This window comes from Ammodytes marinus, assembly GCF_949987685.1.
Source record: "Ammodytes marinus genome assembly, chromosome: 20".
In the NCBI taxonomy this organism is placed as follows: domain Eukaryota; kingdom Metazoa; phylum Chordata; class Actinopteri; order Uranoscopiformes; family Ammodytidae; genus Ammodytes; species Ammodytes marinus.
This window is the reverse complement of record NC_137224.1, coordinates 10,607,416-10,628,566: the sequence shown is the minus strand read 5'-3', so window position 1 is coordinate 10,628,566 and position 21,151 is coordinate 10,607,416. Positions and strand designations below refer to the sequence as shown.

Here is a 21,151-nt window from a genome sequence, read left to right as displayed (position 1 = left end):
TTGACACAAAGTTGATCAAGCGTATAAGACCTAAAAAAATCTCTCTGTATTTCTCAGTATGACAGGGTTTACAAACTGGTGTCGCCCCCTGACACTGGCGCAGGAGCTCAGAAAAATCCCAAGAAGCGCCCGAGAAATATTTCAGTTGTTGATTCTACTGCTAAAAAACATGGACATACAGCAGGATGAGTATAAAATACATGCCCGATCATGGAAGGCTTACATGCTTCATATAGATGCACCGACAGTGTTGTTGTTATTACTCTGAATTCCTTAAGGGGGCGACATAAATGATGCACTACAGCTTGCTGGCAGTAGCATTGTTGCAGTGTCCCTTTATTGTAACAACTCCTATTACATCTGATCCTATTACATTGCAAAATAGATGCACTAGGAGTATGAAATACAACTGATTAAGGCCAGAGGAGCTCCATCAGCATATAAGGAAGAGAGAGGCCTTGACTGTGTATTTAGAACTTGCCCTGCTATACCTTTTTTATATATATTTAAAAGATGCTACATATCTTCTGTGCTCTGCATTTGTTCTGCGCGCGCACACACACACACACACACACACACACACACACACACACACACACACACACACACACACACACACACACACACACACACACACACACACACACAGGCTATCTGAAACATTCAGTTTGCATGTGTGCCTGTGTGTTAGCCAACTATCAAGTCATTTCAAATAAGGTGCTGTAAATAGGCCTATGATACAGAATCTTGTTAATCTCTCTTATACACACACCTCTGACCTTATCAGATAAAACACAAGTACACACTTGAGATTTCATCTTCTAAGGTGAACGCCTTAACAGCATTCTGACTCACTAACCACTATCTGTTTAATGTTTGCTTTGTGTCTCAGATTTTGTTTCTGGTTCAGTCTTACACACCACCAGTAGCCTATCTGTCTACAAGATGTGGGCCTAGTCGTTGCACTTCCCAATGATGACCCCAGATAACCTTAGACTGCGGTCATAAAGCTCCCAGCTGACCAGCTCGCACAAGTTGTTACTTTCATAGAATAAAATGGCTGAGAGTGGGAAGTATACAAGTGGTCAAGAGTGGACACACAAAGAATTGGGCTCAATGCAGCTCGTTTTGTAGTAGCCTATATTTTAATGCGTTAGGATAATGAGCAATTAATTGTGCGACGTCAGTGTTTGAAATTTGCGTTGCCCTGTGTCACACACAGGACCCTACACATGTTGTAAATTGACCTGGTTGTGACTGTGAAAAATTAACAAGAACTATGACTTGCATAGTCACAACAAGTATTAGGAATTCCAGCCGAGGATGCTGATGGTGTGGTGGAGATGCGTTCAAGAGCAAGGCTTTCTTTTTTTGCAGATCCTGCCCTCTGCTGTCAGTGAAGGTGAATTACGCCTTCAGGAGGCTGCATTGGTAAAACTACGTTGTCAAGAATATTAATAATAACTAGTCTACGACAGTGTTTATCATAGCAGATATATCTTACTAATGAGGCTACCCATAATAGCCTACATGGAATAAACTAAATATATCCTACTGTAGCCCGTGGAATTGGTTGCCACACAGGACACAATGAATTCGGGGTTTTTGTAGCATTAATTTATTATAGAACACATTTCAATTATTGTGACAGAGTGATATATTTTGATTTAAAAGACTTTATTTATTCCCACAGTGCTCAACAGTTGCACTTAAAATAAAATAGACTTATCCTTCAGTGCTCAACAGTTGCACTACAATTTAACACTAGGAGACCGAATCATAAAAGAAATGAATAAAGTAAATACTAATATAGAAAAAGGCTTCAATAGAAAAATACAGCTAAAGACTAGCTTATAAAATCCTATCATATAAAATACTAGCCTATAAAATACGGCAGTGGCATGACTAAACAGAAAATACAAATCATCACGTTACACACATATTTCGCCACCATAAACATCAACAGGTCATTTAATAATGTAAACAGTAAATGACTCATAATACATATTAGCTTATAACACTTACATTTCAGCAACTTGAACTAAGACAAGCCCTTCCCGAAGTTTCCAGCGGACTTATTTCCCCCGAGTCGTTATCTTGGTATCGCTATAAAACTGTTCCATACAGCAACAACCGGCAGCATATGTCCATAAGCCACTCTATAAACGCAAACAATGGAGATACCTCGTCTTCACGGAAAAGACCAACGCTGTCCAGAGGTAAACAACGGAAGAAGGGACCAGGATGCATTGGGCGCAGCACTATATAGTAAGACTCAATACTGCCACCCTGTGACCAAACGGCCACACTACCCATTGCAAACCACCCGCAATCCCATTCCCAAGTACTGCAACTGAAAGTGTTATATTCATAAAGATATCAACTGTACCACCCGGTTACATACTCCCCTGCAGCAAGTCAACGTCCTCGGTGACTACAGAACTTTAAAGAAGCTCAAATCCAGCTTCAGCTTTACTCTGATCATTTCTAACATAAAACATCAACAATGCTTGTATTTGCTCAACAATGAAGTGTTGTAAGTGTTCCTCTTTGTACCCTCCCAACCACTATTTCTCACCGAAAAAGTCCATACAAAACGGCTGTGAAGAGAAATGTGAATAGAGAAGTACAGACGTTCGTCCAAACCTCGTTGTCTGCGCTGACTGAAACAGCATTACAAGATGACTTCGGAAGGTGAAATGGGTTAGAATGAGACCCAGCTGTTGCCCTTTTGCTTTTTCTAACGGCAGCTCTAGGTGTATAGGCTTTACTTTGTGCACAATCATTGACTGGAAATGTATACCCGTCGTCCCCATTTGAGGTGCTGTCACCATCACTGTCCTCACTGTTCTTTGGATACACATCACTATCCACATGTTCTGTTTCGGTGTCAACATTTTTCACATCTGGATAACTTTCTTTAGATTCCTCAAAGTCACTCTCATCTGAAGATACTGATACATCAACTCTCTCTCTTTCTGCAACATGAAACAGGTTTGGTGGTTGCACAAGCTGAGAAGGAAACACTTCTTCAACAACAACAAAATCAGGTCCAAGTGACTCTGGCATGTCCTTGGCTACAGGCTGTGTTCTAGTCTGCAACCTAGCTTTAGTTCTTGGTTTTGGAACTGGTCTGGGACAAGGACGCAACTCTGACCTATGAACCCTCTTAACAGGACCTCCCTCAACAGGCTCAACTGTGTGTGTGGTACCGTAGACGTCAACTACCTTGTAAACTGTTGGACCCCATGCGTCTTGAATCTTGTGTCTACCTAAAGGGCGATGACGCAGAAAAACCAACTGACCAATGTCGACAGGAGGACAATACACTTTTTCATTTTGCAGTGTGATTCTCTCCGCTGCTTTCTGCTCTGAGTACACTCTCGCTTTCTCATGTGCCTGTCTAAGTCTCTCCTGATGAACAGTCAACCAGTCCTGTTTCCTGTCTGAAACACACTCACGTCCTATCAATGCATCTACAGGGAGATGTGGCTGCACCCCAAAAAGCAGAAAATATGGCGAGTACCCCGTAGAGGAATGAGGAGTGACATTGTAGGCGTACACTAGTTCAGGAAGGTGCTCCGGCCAACGCCTTTTTTTCTCTGGAGGAAGCGTCCTCAACAAATCATGCAGTGTTCTGTTGTATCTTTCGCACTGACCGTTTCCTTGTGGCCTGTAAGGAGTTGTCCGTGTCTTTTTAACCCCATAGAGTCTGCAAAGCTCTGCTATAACTTCACTCTCAAAATTTCTACCTTGGTCTGAATGAAGTCTTTCTGGAACCCCATATTTCATGAACCACTCCTTCAGCAAAACTTTAGCTGTTGTGTCAGCTTTCTGATCCTTAGTAGGATATGCTTGGGTAAACTTTGTGAATACATCCGTCACAACCAGGACATTTTCACGCCCGTCTGAGGCTTGCTCCAACACTGTAAAATCAACTGCCACTACTTCTAGTGGTCGAGAGGCCAGAAAGGCTTTAACTGGTGCATGGATTTTTGGCTGCGGCATCTTGGTAAGAATGCACCTCTCACAGTTTTTAACCCAGTTTTCAACATCGACACATAGCCCCACCCAGAAACACCTCTCTCTTAACAGGTTTATAGTGCGCTCTATGCCCTGATGTCCCATGTTGTTGTGTACATTCTGTAAGACTTGGTCCTTCAAACAACTAGGCACAAGTAACTGCCACACTTCACCATGACGTGCGTCATGAATAACCCTGTATAGCAACCCGTCCCTTTGTTGTATTTTACTCCACTGTTTCAACAGTCTTTTTACCTGACTTGAGAGGGCTTTCCTCTCTTTAGGCCCTGGCCTCCTCCCCCGATCCCAAAACGCTCTAAACCCCTTTAGGGCCCACTCACACTAGGGCCGCGGCCCCGTGCCAAAGCTCATTAGCATACTAAAGTCTAGAACGTTTGGCTAGTGTGACCACGCCAACTGTATTCCAGCACGGAACAGCCCCTTGGCCACGGCACACCTGGGAGAGGTGTGCCGTGGCCAAAGTACAGATGCTAATGAGATGACACGCGCACAAGCAAGCGCACAGGCGGCGTTCCTGACGTGAATTTATTAAGGATGCATTGTCCGTTAACGTCCGCTGCCTTACTAGTCGGCACCAGAATTCCCCACCACTTGGACTTGTAGCTATAATGTGTGAGAATTAACGTGTGTGTAAGCCTAGGTGTGGGCTAATAAAAGAGGGAGAGAGCTAATTAGGTCGGCTCAGAAAGCAAAGCAAAAATGTTTTCGTGTTTACTCACGTTCGTCAGATGATTTTTTTTCTTTTTCCTCCCGTCAACTGTCATAACTGCATTTACGCATGGCGGTGGAGACGCACCCAAAACAACACACCGCGGCCCGGTGATAAGGAAACAGTAGCCTACGCTAAGGTTTAACAAGAAAGTTCTGACTTGGATTTGATGGAGCGATCGATGTGTACAAAACCATCCGGATACATAGCCTATGGTCTGATGACGGGCCGTTATATTAATAATAAACAGCGTGCTGCACAAATATGAGACTGTCCACCGCGACCTATTACGTCAAGGCTACATTAAAAAAAACAATAGCTTAAGGATTCTCGTTGCTCTAATGTGGAAGTGGAATATTTGATGCAAATTTGGCCGGATGAAAATATTCACAAACAGTCGTAGCCTACAAGTAGACTACGCTCCAAATCCTAAACGCGCACGGTGCAAGTATGCCCAGGCCACGAGCAGTGTGAGCACGGGCCTGCGGGGGGAGTGGGGAGGGGGGGGAATCGTGCTGAATCGTGCTGAGCACGGAACAGGCAAACGGCACTAGTGTGAGTGCGCCCTTAGAGTGGAATCACTGGTCTGAAAACCTATGAGCTCGTCCTTAGTGTAACCCGGCAGCGTAGGTGTGTTGCCTTGCCCCAAACTATCCTCACCAGAAACCGACTCGGCAACCCGGATCTGTCTCACTTTGAAGCACTCAAGACCTTTAGTGGCAAGGCCAGGATCCAAAACTGTTCCTCTCCAAATAGGGTTACACACTGCGACACAATTGTCAAACTCTGCATCATGGTCAGTTTCAGGCTCCCCTGCAAACTCCTGCCTAGAGAGTGCATCTGCAGCTGCATTGCTAGAACCAGGACGATACTTAACCTCAAAATCAAAAACAGACAGTTGTGCTACCCACCTCTGCTCTATAGCACCCAACCTGGCCGTCTGGAGGTAGCAGAGCGGGTTGTTGTCAGTCAGGATAACAAACTTTGCACCGAGCAAGTAACCCCGGAATTTCTCAGTAACCGCCCATTTAAGTGCAAGTAACTCCAACTTCATGCTACTGTAATTCCGGTCATTTCTCTCAGCCTGACGTAGTCTGCGGCTAGCGTATGCTATGACCCGTTTTTTGTCCCCCTGCTGTTGACACAACACAGCTCCCAATCCGTTTAGGCTGGCATCTGTCTCAACTACAAAAGGCTGTGTGAAATCTGCAAAGCCCAAAATGGGGGCTGACGTAAGTTTTTCCTTTAACTGCTCAAAAGAAGCCTCACACTCTGGTGACCACTTTGCACCAACCTGGTGACTTATTTTTCCTGTTTTCTTCACACCTGAACATTTGTTTACTAAGTCATGTAGTGGACCAGCAACTTGTGAGAAACCTTTGATGAATCTCCGGTAGTAACTGCAGAACCCAATAAACGACTGCAACTCTTTAACAGTGGCTGGAACTTTCCAGTTCTTAACAGCGGAGACCTTGGAAGAGTCAGTCCCCACACCCTCTGCTGACACCTGGTGGCCCAAAAACTTCACTGACTGTTGTAAAAATGCACACTTTTGTGGTTTTACCTTAAGACCTGTCTCTGCTAGTCTCTTTAACACTGTCTCAAGTCTTTGCAGGTGCTGTTCAAATGTCTCAGAAAAAACAAGAATGTCGTCAAGATAAACCAGAAGCATCTGAAAAATGAGATCATTCATTGTGACTTGCATAAGTCTCTGGAAAGTAGCTGGCCCGTTACAAACACCGAAGGGCATTCTCACGTACTCGTAGAGACCAAATGGTGTAGTAAAAGCTGTTTTAGCCCTATCTCTCTCATGCATGGCCACCTGGTGGTATCCACTCGCTAGATCAATGGTGGAAAAGAACTGTGCACCCCTTAGTGCATCAAAACTCTCGTCAATCCTCGGGAGAGGAAATGCATCACGTCTCGTCTTTGAGTTGAGTTTTCGGTAATCGACACATAACCTTAGACTACCATCTGCCTTCCTCACAAGCACTATTGGCGAAGCATAAGCACTGGAGCTTTCTTGAATGACTCCCTTTTTTAACAGTTTGCCAATATGTTCTCTGACTTCACTGTACTGTGTGGGTGGGATACGTCTGTATGGCTGTGTCACTGGAATGTCGTCTGTAAGATGGACCTCATGTTGTACTTTGTCAGTGTAACCCAAGTCTTCATCCTCTTTCGCAAACACAAAAGAGTATTTCTCCAACAACAAAGCCAACTGTGCTTGCTGTTCTGGGCTACCGCCTACATTGAGCTCGGCTAAGATAGACTGTACATCTATAGAAGCTTCAGGACGTTTGTCGATACTCACTTGTTCAGTATCTGCTGAGATTCTTTGAAACTGTACTTCACAAGACTCATCGCTTTTCACACTATCTACATGAGTCAAGACACCTAACCGGGTTCTTGGCCTTAGCCAGATATCTTCATCAGACATGTTCATTACCTGCACAGGGAAAATGTGACTCTCAGAAGAAACCAAGGTTGGAACAACAACCAAACCATCAGGCACAGCTGTACCCACAGGCTCCAGCAACAACAAAGGACCATTCTCACTCACAGTTCTGAGTCCCCTAGCCATGACTGTGGCAGCAGATGAAGCGGGCACATGGACTACACCCTTACCAGCTACTCTAGCGAAAGAGAGCTTGTCTGTTACATTTACAGCATGGACACGATGAAAAGCCTCCCTCCAGTGTGAGTCAAGTTTACCCTGTAGTGTGGTGTCAAACTCTGTGTGCACTAACTCCTGGCATTTTTTGACGATGTTCATCCCCACGAGACCTGGAACAGAGGAAGAGTGTGCAGAATCTTTGACTATAAGAAAACCTCGTTCCGGGATAGTCAAACCCATTGCCTCTACATCAAACTCCACATAGCCTATATAAGGTATGTCTAAACCATTTGCTGCAGTGATTTTAAGCCACTCGAAGGCCGAATGCACATCTTCACCCTCTACTGCCAAGTGCTCTCTAAAGAAACCTTCAGAAATTGTGCTGACTTGGCTCCCCGTGTCAAGCAGGCATGGTACTGTAACACCCCGGAGTTTCAACTCAACAGTCTTGCATTCCCCAACTGCGTTCTCTAAGATTTTACATCTGTCTGTCATGTCTTTACGTGAGCCAACTGCTTCCCCCCGTGTTGTGTGGCTCATGACAACCGAGGGTAAGGGTTTTCCTGCGCTACAGAAAGATCAGGTGTCATTACACTTTGGCCCCTTCTAGCATGTGGGCATTTTCTCGCAATGTGGCCCACGCCTTCACACTTGAAACAGATCGGCTGACCATCGGGTGTGAACTTAGGCTGGGCTCTAGCTTGATGCTGAGGCTCTCGGTATGTCGGTTGAGTGCTGCGCCTACTCAGTTCACTTACAGCGCTAGTTAGCTGAGCGAGTGTTTTAGCTAACTCTGCTAGTTGTTTTTCCTGATGGGCTACTGTTTTTTGGACATCGTCTAATACTGTGCATTGGACATCGTTTGTTTTAATAGCGGAACTCTGCATTTCCGAGACTTCAGACTTAACATGGCTGCTCTTTACAACTCTGGGCTTATGGGACCTGCTGTCCTCCATATCCCACCGGAGGGCTTCATCCCTCACATCTAGAAGACAGGAGCCCGGTCTGTCCCTTACCATCTTCCGGAGTTCACGCCGTAGCGCGGCATCTCTAAGACCCTCAATGAACTGATCCCTGAGAACAGCTTCCTCATTAGCTACTGCATCTGTGGACTGCTTCATTACAGAGCTCAAAAGCTGGGACAATGCATGGGAGTAATCACGGAGGTCTTCCCCGTCAGCTTGTCTACGGTTGTAAAAGGTCTGCAAAAGCTGTGTGGCGCTGCGTTTCTCCCCAAAAGCATTTCTCAAGAAGGAAAACAAATCACTAGGAAACACAGACTGGCCCCTCATGCATAGTCTAACTTCTTCTAAGGCAGGACCACGTAGAAGAGATACTATGTAGTCACACTGTTCTGATGGTGTCTGCTCTCTGGACCTCAAGACCCTTTCAACCTCTTCAATAAACTCTTCAACTGACCTCCCATCTGTACCACCCTCCCCACTGAATGGTGTGATGTGACGTTCTCTTGGAACATAGATGTATGAACGTGCTGGTGCGGGGTTACTATTTTCCCTCTGAGCCCTTGTTTCAGCATTTAACCGGGAAAGCTCATCTCGCAATCTGGCGAGCTCTTGCAAATGACCCTGCATTTCCCCTGTAGCCTTGCTACTTGTACCTGGAACCTGGCTTGGCTGGACATTTTTATCAATAACAGTACCCTCATCTTCCGATTCACTCATGATGAGACCTTTATGTCTATGCACAGTCCGGTTACAATGTGAAACACCAGTCCAAAATGTGAGTTAAGGATACTATGAAGACAGTCTTTAACTTGATGTCCTGCTGAAGGTTTCTTTTCTTCGCAGCTGAAAATTGAGTCCCTGAATCCTCTTCACAGATGCTCTGGTACCGATGAGTCGTCTCTCCAGGAAGCAGCAAACCTTGGAGCACCTCAGCACGTCTCCCGCTGCTCAACACCTCCACCGCAGGCTGGCCTCACCGACTCAATCACCAAAGGACCTGGAATCTTCACCACTACCGTATTTTCTAAACTAAAACTAAAACTAAATCACTCCGTTGCCAATTAAAAAAATAGATTTGTTCTTGCTACACCCCACTCCTGGTACCAAATTATGTAGCCCGTGGAATTGGTTGCCACACAGGACACAATGAATTCGGGGTTTTTGTAGCATTAATTTATTATAGAACACATTTCAATTATTGTGACAGAGTGATATATTTTGATTTAAAAGACTTTATTTATTCCCACAGTGCTCAACAGTTGCACTTAAAATAAAATAGACTTATCCTTCAGTGCTCAACAGTTGCACTACAATTTAACACTAGGAGACCGAATCATAAAAGAAATGAATAAAGTAAATACTAATATAGAAAAAGGCTTCAATAGAAAAATACAGCTAAAGACTAGCTTATAAAATCCTATCATATAAAATACTAGCCTATAAAATACGGCAGTGGCATGACTAAACAGAAAATACAAATCATCACGTTACACACATATTTCGCCACCATAAACATCAACAGGTCATTTAATAATGTAAACAGTAAATGACTCATAATACATATTAGCTTATAACACTTACATTTCAGCAACTTGAACTAAGACAAGCCCTTCCCGAAGTTTCCAGCGGACTTATTTCCCCCGAGTCGTTATCTTGGTATCGCTATAAAACTGTTCCATACAGCAACAACCGGCAGCATATGTCCATAAGCCACTCTATAAACGCAAACAATGGAGATACCTCGTCTTCACGGAAAAGACCAACGCTGTCCAGAGGTAAACAACGGAAGAAGGGACCAGGATGCATTGGGCGCAGCACTATATAGTAAGACTCAATACTGCCACCCTGTGACCAAACGGCCACACTACCCATTGCAAACCACCCGCAATCCCATTCCCAAGTACTGCAACTGAAAGTGTTATATTCATAAAGATATCAACTGTACCACCCGGTTACACTACCGTAATCGTTTCTATGACTTTTAGAGTGTAGCACTTATCAATATGTGTCCATGGTATATAGGGGATTGCCCTTTGTAGACGTGTTATTCGTGTTGAAGGTGAACAGCAACAGGGAAAAGTTTAAAAATACAAAACAAAGCTAGTTTCTTTAGCCTCTGGTAGTCCTTATTCCACCCTACAACAAAGAGCCACTGTGCTCTAGTTCAGCCTTTGTCACACTTCACTCAGCTCAGAGCTGAACAGTTGCCCTGCAACCGTGCCTGGATCCAGAGTGAGAGTTTATCACTCCATCCTGCATGGAAGGTACAAATCCTGTGCTTTGCAAGATATGGGTAATGTGGCGGGAAGGACACAATGAAGCATAGCCATTCCGCATGAGCACACACAGCCTCACAAATGTGCCATGTTTACAAACAAAGGGTACGGATTAAACAAAGGTGCAACTGCTCCCGGGGACAAATAACCTGCATGCATGCACGCACACGCGCACAAACACGGACACACACACACAATGGCTACAGTCCACTATCAGTCTACAGCTACCTGACTCAGTGGTTTCTAAAATGGTTATAGTCCAGTTTGTACAATTGTCTCCTATTGAGTAATGAGCAGACCTGCGGTAACACTATGGGCTTTGGAAGACAATGATGAATGTTGGGACAATGCAACGACACAGTTTGGGTCTGTTCCACAGGTCTCAGGCTTGTTACAGTGCCATAATGAAGCATGATTTCTCAAGTGTTTATGTAAAAAATTAAGCAGCATATTTTTTTAAAAGTCAGGACCACAGACAATGGGAGTTATAAATCCATGTAGAATTTATTATTAGATCGTATACTAAATATAATCAATCACTATGCAGAAATATATACATCTTGTAGAATTTTGATGCAATACATCACAGGAATAGTCAAATAAATACTATTATAAGCATAGTTTAAACCTCCTAAAACCAGCGGCCACTAGGTTTTGTAAGGCTTATAGGTCCTGAAACAAAGGGTTTACCTTTACCTGACCATCAAATGGAAATACAACACATTGTGCTGACACTACCAGCATTCAAGTCAACTAGACTAATAGTTTGAGGAGTACAAATAATAATAATAATAATAATAATAATAATAATAATAATAATAATAATAATAATAATAATAATAATAATGAACGTCAAAGAAAATCAAACAAGAAGATACATACAATGAGCGTCTGAACATCGGAAGTGACTACAACGTCAGTCTATACCATGAACAATGAATTAATAAATGAAACATCCCAGAAATCAATAACTGAGCCCTATTCTACTCTTTAAATCGAATGAGTGTCTATGTTTACGTTCAACTATTACTATTGGTTATATTGGTAATACAATGTTGTAACAGTGCAATCCTAATGGTAGGAACTTCCTCTTGTTGCATAATGTTTGTGCACAGCTGATATCACTTTGAAACCACAGCAAAAAAATGACATTGAAATAGTAATTGAGTGCTTTGTCCAGAATGGGCATGGGGAGCATAACTTTGTGTGAGCTTTCACATATTGCACTTGGAAATCACATCTGAATAAAAGAAACAACAACCCCATCCCTTGCATAGGGAGTGTCACCTCAGACCATGTGATTTAACAAAACAATGAGTTAAGTTATTAGCGTAGTAGTAGTAGTTCAGCAGCACTGGTTGCCTTCATTTTCTTTAAGCATGTGTTGCACAAGTAAACAATGGGGGTTGGACTGCGGTTGCAATTTATGCCTTCATTGGTCCCCTTGGAATAAGGGTATGTTCTGTGTGGTTTGCCACACACCTTCAATTCACACTGCAGCTGAGGACATGAGGCAACCTTTAAGTGCCAATGGACAAAACACAATAGTGCTTCTAGCAAATGATTCCAATATGTTTTCTGCTTTGAGAAACTGTGATACAATATATTTTGAGACTATTTTTAAGTCTTGCTTTATTTCTTGTTTTTTTAGCCACGTACAACAGATCCACCTATGGATGATCAGAAGGTGACTAAGGACATCCTCAACTTGGCACATAAACACAGATGATGGCTGCTTTAAGTCACAGAGGCCAATCGCAAAAAAACAAAACACAGTTACATTCAAGTGTACAGTATATCTCAACATTAGCTTTGTAATTTGATGACAAAGCATAACAGAGTGATGCAGGAAATGTCCATATTTAAAAACCTGCACCGTTGTGATATCGTTTCACCTCTTTCTCCTCTATAGGACCTTGCATTCATTCCAGGAAGTTATGACCTAGCAAATCGGGAAGCAAAACCTTGTGTTGATGATCATCATACCTTCAATTATAGTGGCAGGTAACTGACACTTTTTCCAACACTCTAGCAAAGACAAAGTGCAAACAACATCCGCCTCTTTCGGCCATCATTGAAAATATATTTTTAGACTGCAACAAACAGTAATTAGATGCCTGACATTAAGTGCTAGCCAACGAGTAATCAGTGTGGCCTTTGTAGGGATGGGGGTTGCGTTTAGTTGCCATATTACAAATGCTGTCAGACAAGCTTTATTTTTAAAATCACTACTTATTGGGTTTAGTTATTTTAAATTAATATTCATATGCAGAATCACAACCTGAGAGTTTCACTATGTGAAGCTCAATTTTCCCGGCGTAAGGCACTTCTATAGTAAAAACATTTTTTTTTAAAGTATGACAAGCTACAGATTTGAAAGCAATGGATACTAGCTTGTAATCTTAAAAATGTATTCGAGAAGAGAAGGAAAATCTAATTTAAAATCAATATAATCGCAAAGGAATACATTTTTAGTGGCCGACAGCTTTGGGTTGGATTTCTATCTACCTTGGATTGTGGCGATATAAGCAGCTAGCTAAGAGATCCCTGAGAGAATCCTACACCATGACCCTGTTATCAAGTCAAAACTTAATTTTATATGTTACACATATTTCTGTTTTGCTGACTCATATAGTATGCAATGCTATTTTTTATAATAAACACTTTGCTTAAAAGAAAACAAAAAACAACAACATTGTGGATGACATATAGACCATAGTTTGCATTCTGTATGTGCACGGTACATACAACTGTAAAATTAAATATGTATTTTTTGTAAGTAAGTGTATGTTAGTCACAGTTTGATTGGTCCCAAAGTAGTGAAAGTTCTCTCTTTGGCTATTTAATGCATGTTAAAGCAAAAGGGGAAATGGGAGTGAGGATATCATCCCTGCATCAAACTACTTCAATATGGTGAAATTCAACTTCAGCCATGTTTGCACTGTACATATTTAATCATGTAGTAATCTTTTTTTGAATAGGCAGTTCGTTAGCTACATAGACTCCACGGAAACCATATTTTCCTTCGTCTTACTTCCTTTGTGTGTTTGTGTACACAAACATAAATGCATATCAATAAATAAACACAGGTTGACCTAGAGGAATCAACATGTATAGATGTACTGAGTAAAGTTTATATTATAATAACTATCGTACTAGATTATCCTTCCATATTTCTTCTTTTAACTCTTCTAAACTGCAACAGCCTCACAGGTTTGCATGGAAAGAACAAGTAAAATATTGAAGAAATCAAGAACATATGATATTAAATTAAAAAAAGGAATACAAAAGTATTCTACGTTGCTCTCTCCTTTTCTCAGTTCTTGCGAGAATAGGTATACCACTTCCTCAGCGCTACTCCGCTGGTGCTGGCCACGACGCACAGCGCCCCCCCGAGGCTCCACCAGGTTGGCGCGCGGCCGAAGAAGATGAACTGGAAGGTGAAGGCCAGCACCACATCCACAGTCCTCATGAGGGCCACGGGGCCGGCCTTCTCTATCTGCAGGGCCTTGGTGAGGAAGGTCTGGCCCGCTATGCCCAGCACTGCTATCAACATCAGTATCCAGCGATCGCGCCCGCAGTACGGGATCTTCCACTCGCCCAGGATGGTCACGGTGACCAGGCACTCCACGAAGCCGATGACGGCGTAGTACCAGACCGAGAGGTAGTAGTGGACGCTCTTCCCCATCTTGCGGAGGACGACAAACGTGAAAGCAGCGCCAACAGCTCCTGTGAACCAATCAAACTGTTAAGGATCTAAACCAATCAGAAGGAATAATGACAACAGATCGATGATTAAGAAAGACATATAGTATGGAATTTTGATTATTTTATTTTATTCACTTAAACCTGTCAGTTTGAGTTTCATTATGACCATTCATGTTTATATTAAAAGCTATAGGGTGTAACTTCTGTTGCCCCCCCCCCCCTCCCCTCAAGAGGAATTTTGAGTTATTACAACAACACTGTCGGTCAACACTGAGGTAAGCCTTCGGAAATCACGCATGGATTTTTAGATCTTCTGCTGTCTTCTGTCCAGGTTTTTTTTTTGTCAGAGTCAGGGGGCAACACCAGTTTAAAAACGCTGCCATACAAATAAAAAGAGAGTTTTGAGGAACTGATTGGCATAATCAACTTTGTGTCAGCTCACTTGGCGATGGCTTGAATATAAATACATTAATTTATATTAAAATGTGACGCACTTCAGCTTTACCCAACTAAACTTGTAGTTTGAGTTTCATTATGATCATTCATATTTATATTAGAACAAGAACCAAACCTTATATAAATGTGTTGAATGCTCATCATTTTTTACTCAAGCACTGAACTCTTGGAATTTAAAGATGCAGATGATTTATTTTTTTGAAACCTCAATTTTTCTCTATTGTGAAACTGCCCACTTTATGACTTCCTCCTCCTGTCAGTCATAGCCATCATTTCATTAGACATGTTGTGGAGGTCAGTGTATTTGGGAGCCTATGCTTTAGTCTAAGGGCAATGCGGTTGCACCTGCAGGAAATATGGAAAAAATCAGAGGGATGAAGTTTGACATATGAGGTTTGGGAGGATTTGGAGATTGATCTCTAGCTGCTGTGGTGGTGTGTTTGTGTTGTGAAGATTTTACACGGGACTGCAGAAGTGAAAAGAGGATCTAAGCCTGAAAGCGAAGCTACTAATTCATTGGTCGATCTTCAACAAGGGACCCATGTCGAGAGAAACTCGAAGTGGCACAACATAAAAAAGCTCTTAGCACTCCAGAGCCAGCATTCAATGTCTAGCCGGACGATTAAACAACTAATAAATCTGAGAAGACATTTAAACCAACACGTTTTCATGTTAAATGGGGGCTATTTAAAAGGTGCACTGTGTAACTTTGTGTTAGAGAAGTGAACATTGTCTAAGGTATAAAAATGAAAAAATAAACTTTCTTCACAGGATTATTGGATCCCTTGAACACGGTTTGAAGTTAGAAAGCTACCTTAAATGTTACTCCTTCCCTGTTGTTTGCAGCAAATATGTAGAAAATATGTTTTGTAAACTAACAGCAGGCTCTGCAAATGTAAACAAATCACCCTCCCCTTGAAACTGCATAGTGCACCTTTAAGCATCATGACTGAAAGGCAACAGCTGATGCTGATATGCCAGGGGACATAGCTGTTAGCTATTAGCCAAACAAACTGTACTGCTACGTAGGTGCAATATGAAAGTAAGCTTATTCGTCGTATCACCTGCAAAGGCAGCAATAGTCCCCTTGAGGTGGTTGGTGTAGTCGCCCTCGATGTCGCGTAGGTTCTGCTCGCCAAAGATGAACGGCGGTCGTGCGATGAGGACCACTCCAGTGAGCGTAAAAACAGTGAAGACACAGTCCCAGATTGTGCATCTCTCTTTCAGGAAGATCCAGGCCAGGAGGGAGGTAAAGACTGGATTGCTGGAAAAAAAGAGATTGACAGTGAGTAATACATATAGTAAAAGTAATAGTTATTATTACAGTTAGATGAATAAAATATGGAAGGAGGGATTTTATTGAACATTTACAGAACAATTATAAACATACAATTTCTCGTAAAGGACATACATTCAGATACAAAATTCAGGAAGAAAGGAAGTTGAGAGAAAAGTGAGAAATTATGAGTACTGTCTCAACAGATTTAATCTCATATGATGTGTAGCACTACAGCTCAATTGAAAGCCACTTTATCTGGTAGAGAGTGATCATTAAATGGAATAAGACAATAATATGTTGGTAAATTGAGATTAAGACATGCAGAGGAAAGAAGAATGAGAACAAGATGGGGTATTAAACAAAAATATGACAGCTGTTCAATTAAGGGAGGACCGGAACCAATTTGTAGTGTCGGTATACAACCTTAACTTACAATGAATCCCGTTTCACACGTACTCGCTCACCTGAACATGATGACAGTGGCGTCTGCTAGCGGCATCTGCTGAACGGCATAGTAGAGCAGGATCATGGCATTCGAACCAATGAAACCCCGTAGCACCAGGTATACACGTTTATCTCGGGGACCAAGGAAACCTGTCCTGGAGGAGCAGAATTATGAGGATGATGGATGAATGAATGACTACATGGATGGTTGGATGGATGGACGGACAGATGATGAGACTGACTGACAGGTGGCGACATCAACAGAATTGGAGAAAAAGAACGGATGGAGAAAAATTTGAGCTGCATAGTTAGCTGAGAGAGATGACAAATGATAGTGTGGCAGGATTGACAGGTAAATTAGATTAGGTCAGGTGAAAGCTGGACAGTGATTGATGGATGGGGCTGAAAAAAGGAGAGGTGGTTATGAGTTAAGGTCAAAACAAAGAGGGAATGTAGAGGACATATGGATGGATGGTGGAATAGGTAAATGAATGACTAGAAGTACTGGTGGGAGTCTTTGGGGAATTAGGTTTTGACTTTGATTCTTGGGGTCTCCATGTCAAGATGAAAGCATACTAGCTTTATGTGATGGACAAATGATTTTCAGTGGGTTTTTTTCCAGTCTACTTCTAATAATGATCCCCATTAATTACTGTCTAGTGACACGTTGTCTTTTTGAATATGGAGTCCTGAACTCTGAACGGTGACTGTTTTCTTTATATTGATCTGACATGTGTCTCCTCTGTCTAAAGTCCCCAAATTGTGAGGTGGCGTTATTTTGTGTTCTGAGTAAATGAACTCATTGATTAAACCCCTGTATAAATATTCTGACTGGCAACAAGAATGTTGTCAGTCTCTTGAACCAACTTTAGGTGAAGGAGTTGACCCTGCTCGGCCGAACAGTTTTGTTTTTGACTCTATTTGTTTTATCCTTTTTTTTTTTTTTTTTTTTTTTTAAGATATTTTTGGAGGCATTTTTATGCTTTATTGATAGTGCAGAGAGACAGAGGTGAAATGGGGCAGAGAGGGGAGTGACATGCAGAGAACGACCGCGGGTGGGAATCGAACCCGGGTCTGCTGCTGGGCCCGGCCCGGGAGGGGGACGCCTTACCGACTGAGCTAAAGGCGCCCGCTGTTTTATCCTTTTTTATTAAAATACTTAAAACTCAGTTGAGTTTTGGTTCTTTTTTCCTACAAGTTGTGGATATATCAAGCAGGTAGAATAACTCTAATTGTAAGAAAATCATCGTAGTACTTCTGTTCTTTTATGTAATTGGTGTTTTATTTTTGTGGGTTTTTTTCGTCGGAGAGCAAGACATTGTAAACATCCTTACATAATAGGTTCACATGAATTTTTTTTAAACATTATTTAAAATATACAGTATATACATATTAAATCTACTCAATTTCCGCCTCTGAACCATGCAAATTGTTTTATATTTCTAAGATGGTTTATTAAATTAATTTCATTTTATTGCACTTAAGACCTGATAATCAGATTTGAAGATCACTGCATACATACTGTATAGCTATAATTTTTTTTTATAAAAATAAAATATTCAGAGCATTATGGTAACATTTTGAATATATCAAAAACCCATCGCTTCACGTGGGAAGGCATTATATAAAGCCTTCTCAACACTGGATGTAGGCAGTGTAATTTTCAACAGAGCAGCAGGGGATAATACATCTCTGTCACAGCATTTTGACAACTTGAATTTGTTTGAGCACGTATTCTATGTTGAGCCAGGATACCTGCCTATGAAGTGGGCTATAAGGCATGAAGACAAATGCAGGAATGCCAAGAGATAAATTACCTGCCTTGGAAATGTGCCACCTCGCCATAAATTGTTGGTTTAAAATAAAGACTGTTTGGAAGTGTTACTATAGCCCCTAATCGTCATGGCGTATAAGGTGTGTGTAAATCTTAAAACCTGGAAATATAATTTTAACCTGTTTAGTGTGGAGTTATCCCCCCCCCTCATGCTTACTTGTGGTAGATGAGTAATGGCAAAGTGAAGAGCATCTGGAAGAAACAGCGTATGGCGCTGATCTCTATGGCGTGGACTCCCTCGATGGATTTCACCAAAAGGGCAATGATGGAGAAGAAAACAGTGGACAGGAAAGCATAGAACAAACCGATACCTGGACATCTCTTTGGTTTCTCTGGGTCTGCCAGGGGAGAGAAAGAGAGAGAGAAAAAAAGGGGTACATCATAGATCCACATTTCATTTAAAAACACATTGCTCGTCTTGCTGTGCTCATGTTGATATGGTAACCGAGGGTGAAGGTGAAGGAGTATGTTATTGAACTCCATGTGGTCGGGGTTCAAAATTCCCCTGAAATACCGGCAAACGAAACATCAGCACAAATCAATGGGGAGTTTATTTGCAAACCCTGCCAGGTGGAGCAATGCACTGATATGATTGTTGGAGATTCAATTTCAACCTGAGGGCACGCAGGCCAGTGACTTTTTTGTATTTACCTACAATGTGTGGTCCACACTAGTCCATACAACCAGCGTTCTATCATTATAAAATCACTATTTTAATATAATGAATTAGGTTTTTCTTTCCTCAGTCTTCCCTCAGCCCAGCTGTCCTGTTAATCCTGACCCTTACTGTGATGTCACAAGAAGGAAAATGTAGGGTTAGACAGTGAGACCATAAAACACTCTTTCTGCCTTTTCTCAGGCTATGATGATGAAAAATTGCACATTTATACTACATAGGATCTCCGAGTTCAATACACCTTCATATTCCAACCGGTGAAGCAGGTCTTTAATACAGGATTATTTGTTACCTTAACCTGGACTTCCCCCACCTTTAAGTTTTCATATTTGATTAATGCTATCAAATTTGTTTGTATGATATAAAAAATAAAAAATGTAAATTCAATGATTATAATGTATTAGTCATCCTATACGCAGATAGGATGCCTAATAATACAGCATTACATTACCTTTTCTTTTTTACAATTTGTTTGGAATAATTGACTTGACAACATCTGTTTGTACTCCAGTAGGCTACTAGTGTTGTCTTACTTCTCAACATGCTCTGTGCTCAGTTCATTTTCCACAAGGCACTAAAGGTCTGTAAAAGGAAACCAATGTCCAGGCGCACTTTTCTCACTTCCTTTCAAACTTCCAAAATACAGCCTAATAACCATTGGTTTAACTTGAGTGTTGAGATGAATTAACATAGTGGCCAGATGAATAGGAATGTTTGGATTAAACTTTTAAAACAAGGACCATACCTGTGTGTAGTGCAATATACTAGAAGCCAACGGGAATGGCCCTGGTAGGTCTACTGTAAAAGTGCACAGTCATCCATCCTCTTTAAGGATGATGTAAATACTAAGCTGGTTTACAGCGATTAATCTCTTGGCAACGGTTAGTCCTTGAAATTATAAAGTGTTTAAGGGAAATGTGCATTATAGTACAATTCGTAGCGTATAATAATTATTATTATTAAGGCAATAGCTTAAAGCAAAAATAAAAATAAGAAAATAGTAAGGTAGGCCTGAACTTGGCTAGAATACTTTTTCTAAAATAATAAAACACCTGACCATATTGTAGGCCCAGATTTTGAAGACATGAAAGTGCTTTCATATAACCCTCAAAGAAGAAACCAAAGTGTTATGTGATTCAACCGTGCTTTGTTACCCTTCTTATAGGCTTATAACCTGCACGTGATATCAACTTGTATTACTGATAGGCTACGTGAGGTTATAGGCTACCGGTTGTATAACGTGGAGCTTCGCAGAAAGTCAGCACTTTACTGGCTGCTTGTCCCGTTATTTCTGCGTTTTCTCTCCCCAACTCATAGCAGAAGATGGGGGGATAACACCAATTTAACACACGTGTACCGTCAGTTCAAAATGCGTTAGATAACAGCCGCGTGCGCTCATCTACCTTCACGTGCGCTTTCTTCCCGGGATGCGAGCTCGCTTGTGACGCAAGACGCCGGCGGCGGGCAGAGCGTTTCTGTCTCCGCTTCCTCCTTTTCCTCAGCATCGTCGACGTAGTCGCACGACACACGGCAGTGACCTTGCACGTAAATCCTCCCCGTTGTCCGTTCATCATCGCCACTCTCGTAGTGGTCGCCGTCGCTGCCGCCGTTCGTGCCATTGCTGTCAACTTTCTGAAACACTACCGTTATGTCATTCTCTGTGGACAAAGCCCGCTCGTGCGGACAGTGGTTACAGTCGCCCATGGTAAGATGTGCCGGCTGAGCGACAGCATGCCTCGGACAGAGTGCCGTCCGCCTTTCTTTGGTGCCCTGAGTAACTGAAAATACAAGGTTAATGAGTAACCTTGGTGGCAGGATCCCAACAACCATGCGGTGGTTACTTTACCCACAGGGGGGCAGAACTGAACCCAAAGCAACTCTGCTGGACGACTATAACATTACCCAACGTTTACGCCCATAGCAGAGGGAGGCAGTGGAGATCTGAACCAACCAAAACTCAGCTTAAACACATGTCTTTAAATGTTTATACATTTATGTAGTGTTCGAAGAAGTGGGCATATTAAAGATGTGTAGCTCATAAATGTACATACATAGGCTACATACAGCCTACTTTATAATTATAACAAGCATGAAATATCATAGGATGATTTTGACTTGTGTTACATTGTTATGGTCTTTGACT

General features: G+C 42.0%; 1 protein-coding gene across 1 annotated transcript; it reads right to left on the bottom strand.

Annotated features, from left to right (window-relative positions):
• Nucleotides 1-12,508: 12,508 nt before the first annotated feature.
• On the bottom strand, nt 12,509-20,788 carry slc35g1 (solute carrier family 35 member G1). The gene is made up of 5 exons (XM_080049105.1): nt 20,412-20,788; nt 18,490-18,670; nt 16,519-16,653; nt 15,840-16,039; nt 12,509-14,340 (listed from the first exon to the last, which is right to left on the bottom strand). The coding sequence occupies exons 1-5, from the start codon at nt 20,710-20,712 to the stop codon at nt 13,928-13,930; spliced, it is 1,230 nt and encodes a 409-aa protein (XP_079905231.1). The 5' UTR covers nt 20,713-20,788; the 3' UTR covers nt 12,509-13,927.
• Nucleotides 20,789-21,151: the final 363 nt, after the last annotated feature.